General features: G+C 36.0%; 1 protein-coding gene across 1 annotated transcript; it reads right to left on the bottom strand.

Moving 5' to 3' along the window:
* Positions 1-14,039: 14,039 nt before the first annotated feature.
* LOC145157346 (uncharacterized) lies at positions 14,040-15,175 on the bottom strand. The gene is made up of 3 exons (XM_079076402.1): positions 14,707-15,175; positions 14,417-14,589; positions 14,040-14,339 (listed from the first exon to the last, which is right to left on the bottom strand). Exons 1-3 carry the CDS (start codon positions 15,173-15,175, stop codon positions 14,040-14,042), a joined length of 942 nt encoding a protein of 313 aa, XP_078932528.1.
* Positions 15,176-17,746: the final 2,571 nt, after the last annotated feature.

The following is a 17,746-nucleotide window of genomic DNA, read 5'->3' as shown; positions in this document are numbered from 1 at the left end:
TCTAATTATACATGCATATGGTTTCCAAAGCTTTAAGCCTACAACTAGCATACAAATAACATATGTATAATAAGACAAGTTTTAGACATACCTCTTGATGTTGTTGATGTTGCTAGGAAGACTTTGGCCTTTAAGAACTTAGTGCCCCAAGTGTTGCACCTCAAATGAAATCACAACTCACCTAGGACAAAGGTGACTCTTGAGAGAGATTTTCCATGCACCAAAAACACCTCCATGAACTCCAAGAACTAGAAGTATCGTTTTTAGGTTATGGAGCTTATATTTATATGTAGGATTCCAAGAGTCATGGGTATAACCCAAATCCATACCCATGGGCTTTATGATCCATGGTTCATGTGGCCTAACTCTTTATGTATCCATACATAAAATTAGTCCAATATGGATCATAAGCCCAACACATATAAATATAACCAATTACCATAATTAGTCCCCATAGATTTAATTAGTCTCTTTTGATCACTAAATTAATTCCAAACTAATTTCTTGATTAATACTAATTAAATCATATGATTTCATATTAATATATTAGAACTTATAATATATTAATAAATCATATATAACCTCTTCTCAAAAGTCCATCCTAACAAATTGTCCTGATGTTATGCAACCCAAATGGACCATGATACTCTCGGGTCGAGTACATACCAATAATAGTTATGGCTTAGATATTTAATACAACAAGAATGGCACCTGAGTTTTATGGTTTCCATATTACTACAGATGGTGATACATTTATCAGTGATAGTACACTGATAAATTTAGATGAGCCTAATAACTACAAGGAAGCCATGGCGGGCCCCAAGTCTGCAAAATGGAAAGAGGCTATGGACATCGAGATTCAGTCCATGTATGACAATCAAGTTTGGAACTTGATTGACAATGTACCTGGTCGTAAAACGGTCGGATGCAAATGGATCTTCAAGAAGAAGACCGACATGGATGGGAAAGTACACACATATAAGGCACGATTGGTTGCGAAGGGCTTTACTCAAACTCCTGGAGTTGACTATGACGAGACCTTGTCACCAGTGGCCAAAATCAAGTCTATAAGGGTTATGCTAGCCATAAATGCATTTCATGACTATGAAATATGGAAAATGGATGTCAAAACCGCTTTCCTTAAGGGAAAGTTGGCTGAAGATGTTTACATGAGTCAGCCAAAGGGTTTTTTCGATGCAAATTACCCTAATAGAGTGTGTAAGCTTGAGAAATCCATTTATGGATTGAAACAAGCATCTCGTAGATTGAATCTTTGTTTCGATGAGAAAGTCAAAGAGTTTGGATTTTCGAGAAGCGAGGATGAGTCCTGTGTATATGTCAAAGCTAGTGAGAGCATAGTTAGCTTTCTGGTATTGTATGTGGATGACATACTACTCATAGGAAATGACATTCCAACCATGTAGGAGGTTAAGTCCTAGATTGGGAAGTGTTTCGCTATGAAGGACCTTAGAGAAGCTGCCTATATTATTGGGATAAGGATATTGAGAGACAAGAGTAAAAGACTAATTGGACTTAGTCAGAGTACCTACTTGGATAAGGTGCTGAAAAGATTCAGCATGCAGGATTCCAAGAAAGGTGACTTACCGATCCAGAGCAATGCCAAACTGAGTAAAGCTTAGATTCCAAGTACAAAGGCTGAGATAGCTGAGATGGGTCGAATACCATATGCTTCCGCTGTTGGCTCGATCATGTATGCTATGACTTGGACTCACCCTGATGTGGCCTTTGCTTTGAGCATGGTCAGAAGATATCAAGGGAGTACTGGTAAGGCTCACTGGACTGCGATTAAGAACATTCTCAAGTACCTACGGAGGACTAAGGACTGAGTCCTTACCCTCGGTGGGAGTGATGACTTGAGAGTGTTGGGGTATAGTGACGCCAACTTTCAGAGCGACATAGATAATTTCCGATCTCAGTCGGGCTGGGACTTTACCCTGAATAGAGGAGCAATAACTTGGAGAAGTTCCAAGCAGGAGACAATAACTGATTAAACTTGCGAATTGGAGTACATATCAGTAAGCGAGGCAGCGAAGGAGGTAATATGGCTGAAGAACTTCATTGGAGACCTTTGAGTTGTACCAACTATAAAGGAGTCATCCAGAGGGTTTTGTCGATGCAAAGTACCCAAATAGAGTGTGTAAGATTGAGAAATCCATTTATGGATTAAAGCAAGCATCTCGCAGATGGAATCTTTGTTTCAATGAGAAAGTCAAAGAGTTTGGATTTTCGAGAAGCGAGGATGATTCCTATGTGTATGCAATGCTAGTGGGAGTATAGTTAGGTTTCTGGTGTTGTTTATAGATGACATACTTCTCATAGGAAAAAACATTCCAACCTTGCAGGAGGTTAAGTCCTGGCTTGGAAAGTGTTTTGCTATGTAGGACCTCGGGGAAGCTTCTTACATTATGGGGATAAGGATATTGAGAAATAGGAGTAAAAGACTAATAGGACTTAGTCAAAGTACCTACTTGGACAAGGTGTTGAATCGTTTCAGCATGGAGAATTCCAAGAAAGGAGAATTGTCTATGCAGAGCAATACCAAACTGAGTAAGACTCCGAGTCCGAGTACCGATTCCCAGATAGCAGAGATGAGCCGAGTACCATATGCTTCCGTAGTGGGCTCGATCATGTATGCTATGACATGTACTCGCCCTAATGTGGCCTTTGCTTTGAGCATGGTCAACAAATATCAGGGGAATCCTGGTAGAGCTCACTGGACTGCGGTAAAGAACATTCTTAAGTACCTGCAGAGGACTAAGGACAATGTCCTTACCCTCGGTGGGAGTGATGACTTGAGAGTAACAGGGTATAGTGACGTCGGCTTTCAGACCGACATAGATAATTTCCGCTCTCATTCGGGCTGGGTATTTACCCTAAATGGAGGAGAAGTAATATGGAACAGTTCCAGACAGGAGACTGAAGCTGATTCAATGTGAGAATTAGAGTACATAGTAGCAAGCGAAGCGTCGAAGGAGGCAATATAGCTAAAGAATCTTCATTGGAGACCTTGGAGTTGTACCAGCTATAAAGGAGCCTATGGAAATTTTCTGTGACAACGAGGGTGCGGTTGCCTTAACCAAGGAACCGAGGGATCGTGGCAGATCCAGGCACATCGACAGAAAATATCACTTCATAAGACATCGAGTAAAAGAGGGACTCCTTGTAGTGAAGAGGGTATCGTCAGAGGATAACCCAGCAGATCCCCTTACGAAGGGACTGAGTAGGGTTAAGCATTTGCAGCATGCTAAGAGCATTGGCCTGAGGGACAATATTAGTTTTAGTAATTAGATAAACAGTTAGAAACTTGTAATAAATAAATGTAATTGACATTTGATGAATAAATAATAAAGTTTTATTTATAAGTAAAGTTTACTGTCTTTTGTCAATTGTTTATTCTATGTTTAACTTTCGCATGTTTTGACTTCTAAAATAATATGATCATTCAAACTATCCACAGTCGATCATACTTTGGAAGTAAGCTATGAGGTTAGACTGCCATGAATTGGCTTGTAGATTGTCTAAGGTGTTTTACACATAGCAAAAGTTTGCTACAACATTCATGATTGCTCTTGAAATAAGAATTTGAGTATTGGATTAAACCCACGCTCACATGAATCACTTCATGGAATTTATCACGAGTGATTGTGAGATGATTGTTGGGTTTTGATCATTCTAAAACTCCTATGGTGTAAATGCAACCCTATAAACCTTGGATCTATGTTTTCTCTATTATACATGCAAATATTAAATATTCCAAGGTTTCATCCTAACTAGCATATTATGAAGCACCTATACTACAAAGTTCTAGTTAGATGACATACCTTTTGATGTAGCTTGATGTCTTCAAGCTTTAAGAGCTTAGCCCCAATAGTGTGGAAGCCTCAAATGGAATCACAAATCACCAAAACACCTTGGAAGAACTTGAGAGAATATGTATGCACACTAAAATCGGCCCACTCTTATTTTCACACACTTGTGTCAATTTTGTGAGCCAAGGACCCCTTTATATATTATGGAGGATTAGGGTTACATCCATGTAAACCCTAATACCCATGACCTTTCATTTACATAGGATCCATGGGTTAAAAGCTCCATGGACCATCCATGAAAGCTTAGCCCAACCTAAATGAACTTGGCCCATTCCATATATATAAGAGTCCATATTTAATTAGTTCTTTTTGATCACTTAATTAATTCTAAATTAATTCTTGATCAATACTAATTAAATAATATGATTCCATATTAATATATTAGAACTTATAATATATTAATATAAATCATAAATATACTATTCTCAAAAGACTATCCATATAAATTGTGCCGGTGAAGTGCAACCCAAATGGACCATGTCGGGTCGGGTCAAGTACATACCAAATATAGTTATGGACTTAGACATTAATCCAACAGTCTCCCACTTGGAAAAGTCTAAAACTATTATTGAGTATGACTTAAAAACCTAACTGGCAATCGTAGCTCTTAAAGCCGCTGTCGAACTCTGACCTTGTCAATGACTTGTCCATTAGATAAGGGATCATATATTCCTCCATTCTAGATATCATATGGACTGAGACATGGATTATAATCATTCTCTCTGTCCATTTGTTGTTTCCCGATTTTCGATTTATGATGACTGACTGATTGAACAAATCAAATCAGTCCTGGCTTGGCCAAGCACTCACATGTGTCATCGCTAAATCATCGAGGGGCCTACAGATATCGCTTTTATCCCGAAGGTAAAAGGAATGGATAAACTTCGACTCATATGGCTTGTTTTACTACTTGTTGAATCATACACAAAGGCACGTTTTATAACATCGAGTTACCAAATGCATTTTCGTGCAATCAATATATAACCAACTCATAGTAACAACTCATATCTCTAGGTTTGAAGAATATAAGATATTATCGTCTCATGATCACTCGTGATAAAATCCATGAAGTGATTCAAATGAGCGCGGGTTGAATCCAATACTCAGAACTTATGAGCACTCATGAGTGTTGTAGCACCACTTTGTCCACCAACTTGGACCTCTACAAACCAACCCATGACAGTCTTGATTCATATCTACTTCCAACATATGACCGACTGTGGTTGGTTTGAATAACTTAATCATTCAGGAAGAACGACTTAGTTATTCTGGAAGTCAAAACATGCAAAGTGAAACACAAGAATAAATGAATCAAATATGGTATTAAACCCTATGAATATAAATAAACACTTTTATTTATCACCATACTGATTACTCATTATTCATTGTTTCGGTTTTATCAACTTTATACTTGAATTAAAAACACTAGTTGTCCCATGCTCCAAGCATGTACACTATGTTTTTGTTAAACAATAGCTTTGCCATACACCAAGTATGCACTCTATGTTTGTCTATGATCCTTACTTTGTGAAATAAACCAATTGAACATAATTTCAATGATTCTAATTTCACACTCCCAAATCCTTATCGAAAAATGTGAGAATTTCAAATTCCTATCATTTATCGAAATCTGTTTAGATTTTAAACTTATATGCACTGACCCTCCTGTAATGAATATGTACAAAGTCACAAAGACTTGTCAACAGTCATTATAAGGTATTCCAATGGAGATCAACTCCATGGAAACTAAGTCTCATATTCAAAGTACATTGCTTTGGACATGCTTCTTGCCTTAAGTTTTCTAATCTTACACAGATAACTTCCACCTATGGAGACAACTCCATATTCTCATTTTGACTATCACTTCTGAATAAGAGATGCCTCTTTTCAGAATATGTCAATATGGTCCTTCTAAAATTAGCACTATACTTCCAACTGTCCCTGAGCAACCAATCTTTGGTAAACCTCATATTGTCCTCGACAATTGCTTAATCATTTTAGTCATATCTAATTCTAGACCTTTTCCCTTCTTAATGCCTCTGGGCATTTGAAAAAATTTAGAAATGACAAATATTATAGCACATGCAATCGATCCTGTACCCAAAGCAAATGGTACACGATTCATGATGTCTCACATAAAGACATGATTCTAGACCAGTCTTTTGCTACAATATTTTTATTTGCCATGTTTTCAAAATTTGACTATGAAGAGGGATGCCGTAATCATAATCGAATTTTGAGAACACAATATATAGAATTTCCTTAAGTTGAACCAATCCAACATGAAATTCATATATATATTCTTGACTAAAGATGATTAAGGTCTCAATCTAAGCCTTTAGAACTGAAATGAAGTATATCCTCTCCCTTAATTATAGCAAAACCACTTTTTCAATCCCTGCAGCCTCACGAATTGAAACTTTTGTTTTCTATAATTAACATTGCTAACTTGCAACACTAACAATAATTATCATGCTCCTACTAACATGATGATTATTAGCATAACACTTATGCTCCCACTAGCTTTGACATGTACTCAGAAATCAGCTGGACTTCTAGAAATCAATACTTTATTGACTTTCTTACCAAAGTTCAGATTTCTGATACGAGATGCTTTGATAAAACTTTATCAAAATCATACACCTTTCCTTAGATAGCATGCATGTGTGTCTAAACAATTTCAGAACTATGAAAAGGGATGCCGTAATCATAGTCTCAATTGTTTAGACCTTTTGCCATCTTCTTCAAATCTACTTGGTGGAAGTGTTTCCTCACCATCATTTTCATGAATCGGAGAGAAAGCTTATGACCCTTAGATTTTATGGTGTATGTGTTCTTATCCATGTGAATCGTCAAAACCATAGTCACAAGACAAGGATAATGACAAATCCAAACTCATATGGACTGAACTTATGCAATCTTAACTTCTTGCCACCTGGCAGTACAGGGCCTGCCATTGCTTCCAAGTTGTTATGCAACCCATTAAGAACTTTCAGAACTCCTATGCAAAGCCAACTTTAACTGGAATGGGCACAGAATATGTCAACACGATAGGTTATAAACCTCAAGCCGTGTGCTAGTGAAGAACCTCAGGTTTTATTCTTGATTAGTTCTTGAAATTCTTTTTAGGATCTTTAAGACTCCCACTATCCTCTTGACATATAAGACTATCTTGCCAAATATTCAAGAGATAGTTCAGATTCTTTATCAAGACAAACACTTCACACAATTGGCCTTAGTTGGTCTTTGTTTTATCCAAAACATCACAACTTACCAATTTCAAATGTACAAGAGTAGGACACTTTTACTCTTACATTTGACAAGTGTTTTAAACCTTTCTTTAAGATATGTCACTCAAGTTACAATCTTGGAGTATGACTCTAAGAATTGTTTTGGAACGTAGTATGACTCATCTTCCTGATCTAACCATTTCAACAATTCATGACTCGTCTTCTTAGTCATAAGAATGCACTAAGATGACCTTTAGAGGACTAATTGTGATATGATTTCTAAATCATTAAGATGATCACAAACATGATACTAAAGTACTCTCCCATCTTTTCAGATTTGAGAAACTTTTATCTTTCTGCCTAATTTGATTCTTCCCATTCGTTCTGCCATACATTGAGACTTTTCCAATGTTTCAGAATTATACTTAAACTTGTAAGTATAACCATATTTACTAAACTTTAGTAAATCAAATAGTCTTAACGAGCTTTGTGGTGGACATGACCAGTGCACAAGAATGTGTACTCGATCCCTTTAGTCCTTCACTTGACCCACACATCCATGTGAACAAGTAATTAGTCTTGATTTTCCAATGCTTGAAAGTTCTCATTCATCATAGTATTCAACTTGCATGATTCCAAGTTTCAGTCCAATTGAAACTTGGGTGATGAGGAACTTTCCTGATTTGGTAAATTTAGACACTACCACAAATGAAAGAATCAAATCCATTTTCTAATATTGCTGTCAGTGGAATCATATAAGCAACAATTTTCCACAAATGCCATTGTAAGGATACTTCAAATAAATAAAATTAAACAATTTTTCTTTTATTTTAAAACTTTCCGGAAAAACTTATCCTTACAATCCACATGGAAAATTGTTGTTATCTATTCCTTAGCAATATATCATAACTTCTTAAGCAACTGCTCAAAATTCTGATGCGATCGAAATCCACCTTCGCGATCAGAATCAGCATATACTTCCTTTAAGATTTCTCTCTATTCTTTGATTCTTAAAACATCAACATGTGACCCAGTCACATCATGTAATGAGGATCTCAGAATAGAACTTAACAGAGTTAGATAATGGGCTCTACCTGATGTAGAGTCAAACTTATTGACTTTAACATCCTTAGGTAAATTTGGCAGCTTTGCAATCAACGCCCCTTCCTTTGGCAAAATAAACATATGGACCCTTTGGTAATGGGACTTTTTCAGACATAGCCTTTCTCTTTACCATTTGGTCAACCTAGTTGACTATGGTTAATCCCTTTCCTTGGGAAGAGAAGGCTTTTCTAGATATCCAATGTTACCATTGTCAATGTCCATGGTAGTTTGGGAAGTTGATCTACTAATCAAATCTGCTCTCCCAGTGCTCCAAATTATTGCTGATTCAGCAGCACCAAGCAAATAGATAAGATCATTAAGGGTCATGTCATAGTCTGTTTCATAGTAGTCCCAAAGGAATTCACTATGTGACTTAGAAAGTGATTGAACCACCAACTTTCTCAAGAGTTTGACACCCAACTCTCCCGGCTTGTCAATATGTGACTTCATCTCCAAGATGCGATCACACATAGACCTTGCTTGCCAATAGGGCTTGAGTGACCTTGAACTTGTGGGTTAGGGAGAATAATTGGAGGAGGTGGAGGAAGTGAAGTTCCAAGAGATTTGGGAGGATCATAGATGTCTGAACCAGACATCTTTTTGGGAGATATTCAAGATAGTTGATCTAAAGTCCTTAATATAACACCCAATATGAAATATTAAGGCTAGGACCCAACAAACTATTTTATAACTTGGAAAAGGGATGCCGTAATCCAAGCTATAAAATATTTGAAGGTAGGTGAATGACGATTCACCAATTTCCACCAAGATAAACGAAATGTATTATTTGGTTTTGAAACTCCTAGATTCTTTTGAGATTCATTGAACTTTTCAAAGGCATGTTTCAATCTCGAGTGTGCCCTTCAGGTTTTGTGACTGGGATGCCGAGGATCACAAAACAAGGTGTGAATAACCATGCAAATATACTTGGTACCCTTAATATTTACCCCTCAATCGATGTGCCGGTTAACCACACACGCTCCACCGATACTATGATAAACATTAAGTTACCCTTTGGCTACCTTGTTAAATCAAGCTAGTGTGCCGGTTAACCACACACACTCCACTAACTGACTTAAGTAAAGTGCAAAGTGTAATTTCATGGGTTAGCACCAAATTCACATTTTCCTAAGTAACTAAGATTGGGTATTAATAACAGTTTAGTTACTTAGTATTTATCATTAATACTTTTAATGAAGGGAGAATTATAGTCCTTGTCCTACCCGTTCGGCTAACGACCCTCCACCGGTCAAGGAAGCGGTGGGTGAGAGTGGACACCCATTAAACTGCCATTTTATAGGCAGTAACCTTATACCCCCTTATAGACCGACTTCGTGAATGAGGCCTACTAATGGTAAGACGACTTTACTCTTATACATATATATAAATATTATTAACTTATAATATTATAAAGTATAAGGGTTGAATTTTAACTTTTAAAATTCTAAGGGCTTAACTTGGAATTAAAATATTCATAAGTGAAAACTTTACAAATTCCAAAACTTGAGGGCAAGTTTTGAAACTATTCAAAACTTTTCATTTCATAACTTATGAGTTTAATTAAGGTTAAATGAAAAAAAAAATTCAAGTTCCATAACTTGAGGACAAGTTATGGAAGACATTAAATCATTTAATGATGACATTAAAAATAGTGACTCTTCTATTTTCATAACCTATGAGACTTAATGACACTTTAAAAAGAAAAACTCTTCACTTTCCATAACTTGAGGACAAGTTATGGAGTTCATAAAAACCATTAAGATCAAATATTCCAATTAACACAATAATCAAATAATTTTTCTATGATCTAGATTAAACTCATAAGTAAATATAATTCACATCAACAATTTTCAAGAAATTAGATAATCATATAAACTAATACAAATCTTGAAACTTTGACAATTATCCTTTGAAGACTCTTGGAATTCATAACCTAAATAGTTAATAAATGAGACATTTCACATCCATAACTTATGGAAGTTTCAAAACTCTTAAGATCATAACTTTAAAAAAAAAATTTGAGTTCCAAAATTTTATGACAAAATTTGTAACTCCTTAAAACCATTTAGATCAAACTTTTAAAACAAATAAAATAATCATATCATTCTATCTTTTAATAAATTGACCTAATTCAACTCTTGTAGTAAAGTGACTCAAATTTTATAAATAATTAGTTTTTCATAAAATCAAGTAATTATCATAAAATTTGACAAACTTCATGTTTTTTTTTCTTCTTTTTTCCTTCAACTTGAAAAACAAAAATACATTTGCATCAATATAACAGAAAACAACCCATGGCTCTGATACCACTGTTGGGTTTTGAGCATTCTAACACTCCTATGGTGTACATGCAACCCTATAAACCTTGGATCTATGTTTTCTCTATTATACATGCAAATATTAAATATTCCAAGGTTTCATCCTAACTAGCATATTATGAAGCACCTATACTACAAAGTTCTAGTTAGATGACATACCTTTTGATGTAGCTTGATGTCTTCAAGCTTTAAGAGCTTAGCCCCAATAGTGTGGAAGCCTCAAATGGAATCACAAATCACCAAAACACATTGGAAGAACTTGAGAGAATATGTATGCACACTAAATTCGGCCCACTCTTATTTTCACACACTTGTGTCAATTTTGTGAGCCAAGGACCCCTTTATATATTATGGAGGATTAGGGTTACATCCATGTAAACCCTAATACCCATGACCTTTCATTTACATAGGATCCATGGGTTAAAAGCTCCATGGACCATCCATGAAAGCTTAGCCCAACCTAAATGAACTTGGCCCATTCCATATATATAAAAGTCCATATTTAATTAGTTCTTTTTGATCACTTGATTAATTCTAAATTAATTCTTGATCAATACTAATTAAATAATATGATTCCATATTAATATATTAGAACTTATAATATATTAATATAAATCATAAATATACTATTCTCAAAAGACTATCCATATAAATTGTGCCGGTGAAGTGCAACCCAAATGGACCATGCCGGGTCGGGTCAAGTACATACCAAATATAGTTATGGACTTAGACATTAATCCAACAATGATAATATCGTATAGTCTTCAAACCAAGATATATGAGTTGTTGATTGCGAGTTGGTTGTGCATTGATAGTACGAAAACGCACCAGTAACTTGATGTTATAAAACGTGTTGTTGTGTATAATTTAACAACTAATCAGTACAAGCATATAAGTTAAAGTTTATTTGTTCCTTTTATTCTAAGAGAATTAAAGCGATATCTTGGGCCCCTTGATGATTTTTTTTGACTTATGTGTCGGGCCTGGTCAAGACTCATTTGATGTGTTCAACTATGTTCTATGTCAAACAAATCAGAAATCGGGAAACTGACTGCTGGACAATAAGTATGGCTATGTTCCATGTATTTGTCCACACGATATCTTGAAGAACAGAGGATTATAGGATCCATTATCTAAAGGACGCGTCAAAGTTCGACAACGCCTTTTGAGAGCTACGATTGCTAATCGGATTTTGAATTCGTACTTTCTGTTATAGTTATTAGACTTATCCAAGTGGGAGACTGTTGGATTAGGTGTCTAAGCTCATAACTATAATTGGTATGTACTTGACCCGATAGTAGCATGGTCCATTTGGGTTGCCTTCAACAATTTGATAGGATGGATATTTGAGAAAAAGGTTATTTGTGATTTATTAATATATTATAAGAATAATATATTAATTGAGAAATCATATTATTTAATTGGTATTGATCAAAAATTAATTTAGTGATCAAAAGAGACTAATTAAATTAACGGGGACTGATTATGTTAATCAGTGATACATATAGTTTGGGCTAATGATCCAAAATTGATTAGAAATGGTCTAAGCTTATGTGAGGTTTCATGAAGTGTTAGTCCAAATGAATTATTGGATCAAAAGCCTAAGTGAATGGATTAGGGTTTACAAGTGACTTTTGGAATTCTACACTATATATGTAACCCCTAAGCCCTAAAATCGGAGACAAGAGTATTCTAAGAAGAAGCTAGCCGATTTTGGTGCCTCCAAGCTCTCTCTCATTGTCCTCCATTGTTCTTGGTGTTTGTGACTTATTTGAGGCATCACATTTGAGGTGCTAAGCTCTTATAAGGCCAAGTTATACAAGCTACAACAAAGAGGTAATCATCTTACTTGTTTTTATGTTTCAATTATCAATGTTGTATGCTAGTTAGGCTTCATGCTTTGGAAAAAGAAAATTGCATGTATAACTAGAGAAAACTTAGATCCAAAGAATTAGGGTTGTATGTGCACCATAAGGATGTTATTGTGCTCAAAAACCCATCACCAATGTCGGCCCATTTGGGTTGTTTATTTTAGGAAGACCAGGGGGTGGCCCTTGGCAACCTGTATGCAAGACCAGAGTCTGAACTCTGGCAGTTATTAGTTAAGTAGCTATATATTGTATGCTAGTTGTCTTTGTGATGTTTGCATGGAAGACCATGAGGTGGATCTTGGCACTTGTCTGTAAGACTCAGGGTTTTTGGCCCCCGTTCTGACAAGGAAGATCACGAGGCGGCTCGTGGCATAATGGCAAGACTATGGTTGGCACATAACACTTTTATTGATTGATTGGATATGTATGATATGTATGACTCGTTTGATATGTATGGTATGTGGTATTTGGGGAACTCACTAAGCTTTGTGCTTACAGTTTGTGGTTTATGGTTTCAGGTACTTCTGGTTTGAAAGGGAAGGGCCCGGCTTGATCGCAGCGCATACACCCGTGTTTTCCGCAATATTTGATTTTGGGAATGAACTCTGATAATAGTTTTATTTTAGATTGTTTTTAAATATTTGGATAAAAGTTACATTAGTGTTTTGATTATCATAAAAATGAAATTTTTATTCTATGATTTTTGGGACGTTACACCAATTCCAAACTCAAGTAGAACCCGAAGTCGTCCCCGAAATGGATTCGGAGGCGGAAGAGATTCGACCTCAACCCATGAAAAGTGGAAAGGAGGGTCTAAGGCAATGGAGTGCGTCAAAGAAACAGTGTTTTCTCGTGCGTGGGAGGGTGGATGTTTCTGAAGATCCGATGGTTGGAAAGAACCAAGATTGTCCTACTTTTTTCAGAATATTACTATTTTTTTTCTCACGGAAATGAATCTTGGAGACTAAAGGAAAAAGTACCAAATTTACTCGAAGTGGAGAAATATCAACAAAGTTATGACGGTGTTTAATGTAGTGTTTTTGAGTGTCAAGCAGCAATGGAAACGTGGTGCAAATGACAAATAAATTTTGAAAAAAAACCTTTTGCACTATACCGGAGTCAGAAATCGGCGAATTTCAAATTTCTATATGTTTGGAATGTTGTGAAATTGTCAAAAAAAATGGCAAGACGAAACGACGCATAGTCAATTGTCCGATGTGCATATTATGACTGACCTTAATGAAGATGAGCCTTTTGAGGTTCCAAGAGTCACTCATCCCGTGAGAAGAGACCAAGCGAAGCGAAAAGGAAAAGCCGTGGCAAGTGGTTCGGGTGACATCGAGAAATTAACAACCAAAATGGACAACTTGAAGTCGTCATTGGAACAATATTTGGCGGTCGAACAAGAGAAAGAAACAAAACGTGCCATGGCGATCTTAACGAAAAACACTAGCAATCTCACCGGATGCGAAAAAGAAATGACGATAAAAGTGAAAGAGGAGATTGCGAAAAAATATAACATCTAGGTTTCGTCATTTGAGTTTCGTGGTTTCGTTATTTAAATTTCTAGGTTCGTAATTTGAAATTCTTTGTTGTTTTTTTTGTTTTATAATTTTCTTTTCTAGTTTAATGATTCTTAGATAATCCATTCTCCATTGCATCACACATCCTTCCTTCTTGAAAGAATTCTCTACTCCAAGATTTGGGGTTTATTTCCATAAGGTATTCATAGGCTACAGGGTTAGGCACTTGAATCTCCTTCATGGAAGCACTGAATAAAGGCTCAGTGGATGCTTTGCTTGCCTTCCAAAACTTGGTCTCATAGTGTACACCACTGAATATTTTCCTAAAGTTGGAAACAATATACCTTGCACACTGCCTATGTTCAGCAGTAGGAAACACTTCTTTGACGGACTCTAAAAACCCCTATCAAACAATGGTGATATGTTAGACATAATGTAACCTAAATGTGAAATATATAAAAGTTGAAAGTATAGGAATACCTTATGCTGATCCGACATCAATGTTATACCAAAACCATTATCCAGTTGAAGGTCATCTTTTAGATTTTCCAAGAACCATTTCCAATTTGCTTTGTTTTCTACACATACAACTACCCATGCAATTGGTAATATGTGATTATTAGCATCCTTTCCTACAACACATATTAGCTCTCCTGAACATAAACCCTTTATGAAGCAACCATCCAAATTTATTACTCTTCTGCAGCTCCCTCTCCACCCTTGCTTTAGGCCATCAAAACAAATGTAAAACTTGCTAAAACAAGTCTTACCATCTAGCATAACATTGACATCGATTTTGACTGTTGATCCAGGATTTGATATTCTTATCTCCTCCCCATATGACCATAGCTTTGCATAGTGCTGCACTAGTGTTCCCTCAATCAATTCAATTGCATACTTATTTTCTCTTCTACACTGTCCTATACTTACATCTATCCCAAATTTCTCTTTAACCTCTTCCCTAAGGAGCCTCACACTAACGTTTTGTTTCTGTAAGAATTGGGTGGTGTAATGGCTACCTATCCAGGCATAGTTCACAATTGAACCTAATTTGAAGTTTCTTGCATAGTTATACTCATTTATGAGACTCTTAATTTGGAAACATTTTTCCTCACTCATCCAAGAAGCCCACATTCTAAACTTGCAAGCACCATAACAACATTTCACTAAAAGTCTCATGCTATCATTTTTCTTGTAGCATAACCAATAACCATTTGCAACAGCATAGTTACACATCATGTGTTTCAGTTGTTTAGGACTCACAAATCTCATACCTAATACATACTTTTGTTTTTTCCAATAAACATTCTCATTGTAAATAGCTTGGTCATTATATATTACCTTATCGTCATGTGGATGATCATATGGCTCTTCACGAGGTGGACTGTTAGGGGTAACTTGGTCCTATGGGCACAACTAGCTCAAAAACTCATCATCTTTTGTCTTATTCATAGGAATACACTCATCAGGTTCATTTTCAACTTCCATGTCAATGCCATCATCTTCCTCACCTTGCAAATCCTCCCTAGTACCTTGCAAATCCTCCGTATCACCTTGCAAATTATGACCTAGCAAATCCTCAATGTCAATTCCATCATTCCCATCCATACCACCTTGCACTTCTTCATGAACTTCATTTCTAGACTCAATGTCAATTCCATCATTCCCATCCGTACCACCTTGCACTTCTTCATGAACTTCATTTCCAACAGACAATTCGTCTAATGAACTGCATACTTCGGCTAGATCGTCAGGTATCCAATGATGTACATTAACACCAAGATGGTCCATGTAGACATGAATTACACAATCAAAAGCATACCATACTTCGATGACCTCCTGGTAGTCTAAATTATTAGCTATTATCCTTAATCCACTAGGGAATGCAATATCGGGCATGCAAAAGTAAACATTCACGCATAACTCATTAGCAAATCTTTGAAGGAACACCAACAACTTGTTCTTGTCCATTCCAGCAAAATTGACATCATCAAACCTTTGATCTGCTCCATCTGAGTAACAAATAGCGGGGTAACTCATAAAAATTCCAGAAAAATAGAGATCTATCTTCATGTAAACAGCCATAGCAATGACTATGTTGGCCGATTTGAGCGACGAGGAGTTTAAGAAACAGATTCGTACAAAGAGCAATTTGAGAAAAGGATATGGATGAAAAGGTAGTAAAACAAAGTAGATGAAAAGGACAGTTCAGGGGGGTTTAAATGGATATTAGGATTCATTTACTCACACACACACATGTTAATAACATGGCATCTTTAATCTACTAGGCAATGATATGGCATAAACAAAGATCCTATTAGGATGGGTGTAACCGGCGGCACCCTTCAAATGTTAAAATGTGACTTTTTAAACCATAAAATTACAAGTACAAGCCCTTTAAATGCAAAAAATAGTCATGAGGGACCACTTAAACTAATATACGAAAGATATTGGGCTACAGTGACAATTACCCTTAATTTTTTTTACTTAAACAACCTCATTTTTGTGAAAAAATAGTTTCTCCTTCCAACCCAAAAACTTCAAAAAAATACCAAAAGAAACACCAAAAACACAAACTCAATCTTACATTCTTCACCTAATTTCATTCAAAGTTAAAGTGATCAGCCTATTTATTCACTCCAAATTTACACTTTGGTGTGGTTTACTATCCATATCAAGTCCAAAACCAACCTCAAATCAAAAACCAACTTCAATTTCAAAATCAACTTCAACCCAAGAAAAGTGGAAAGGAGGCTCTAAGGCAATGGACTGCAGCCGAAGAAACGTCGTTTGCTCGTGCGTGGGTGGGTGGATGTTTCTGAGGATCCGGTGGTCGGCAACAACCAAGATTGTCCTACTTTTTTCAGAATATTACTAGTTGTTTTCTCACGGAAATGAATCTTGGAGACTAAAGGAAAAAGTACCAAATTTACTCGAAGTGGAGAAATGTCAACAAAGTTATGACGGTGTTTAATGTAGTGTTTTCGAGTGTCAAGCAGCAATGGAAAAGTGGTGCAAATGACAAAGAAATTTTGTAAAAAACTTTTGCACTATATCGGAGTCAGAAATGGGTGAATTTCAAATTTCTACATGTTTGGAATGTTGTGAAATTGTCAAAAAAAATGGCAAGACGGAACGACGCATAGTGAATTGTCCGATGTGCATATTATGACTGACCTTAATGAAGATGAGCCTTTTGAGGTTCCAAGAGTCACTCATCCCGTGAGATCGAGAAAGAAACAAAACGTGCTATGGCGATCTTAAGGGAATATTTGGCGGTCGAACAAGAGAAAGAAACAACCAAAATGGACAACTTGAAGTCGTCATTGGAACAATATTTGGCGGTCGAACAAGAGAAAGAAACAAAACGTGCCATGGTGATCTTAACGAAAAACACTAGCAATCTCACCGGACATGAAAAAGAAATGACGATAAAAGTGAAAAAAGAGATTGCGAAAAAATATAACATCTAGGTTTCGTCATTTGAGTTTCGTGGTTTCGTTATTTAAATTTCTAGGTTCGTAATTTGAAATTCTTTGTTGTTGTTTTTTTTTGCATTGTAATTTTCTTTTCTATTTTAATGATTTTAGTTTTTTAAAAAATATTATGTTTAAAATGTTTATTTTTATATTAATTAATTTTAAAAAAATAGCATGACAAGTGTGGCAAGTCACGCCATGTAAATGGCAAAAATTTGAAGCAGTGTGAGATACGTGGACCATGACAAACATGGCACCACTCCCTACAGCCATAGAGACATGTAACAAATATGTGTTTGAATGATAATGTTGGTGAATGAAAAAAAGAGAA

The sequence above is a fragment of the Lactuca virosa genome, chromosome 2, assembly GCF_052849685.1.
Source record: "Lactuca virosa cultivar CGN04683 chromosome 2, Lactuca_virosa_CGN04683_v6, whole genome shotgun sequence".
In the NCBI taxonomy this organism is placed as follows: domain Eukaryota; kingdom Viridiplantae; phylum Streptophyta; class Magnoliopsida; order Asterales; family Asteraceae; genus Lactuca; species Lactuca virosa.
Note: the sequence above shows the minus strand (reverse complement) of the source record. Positions and strands in the feature narration are given on the sequence as shown.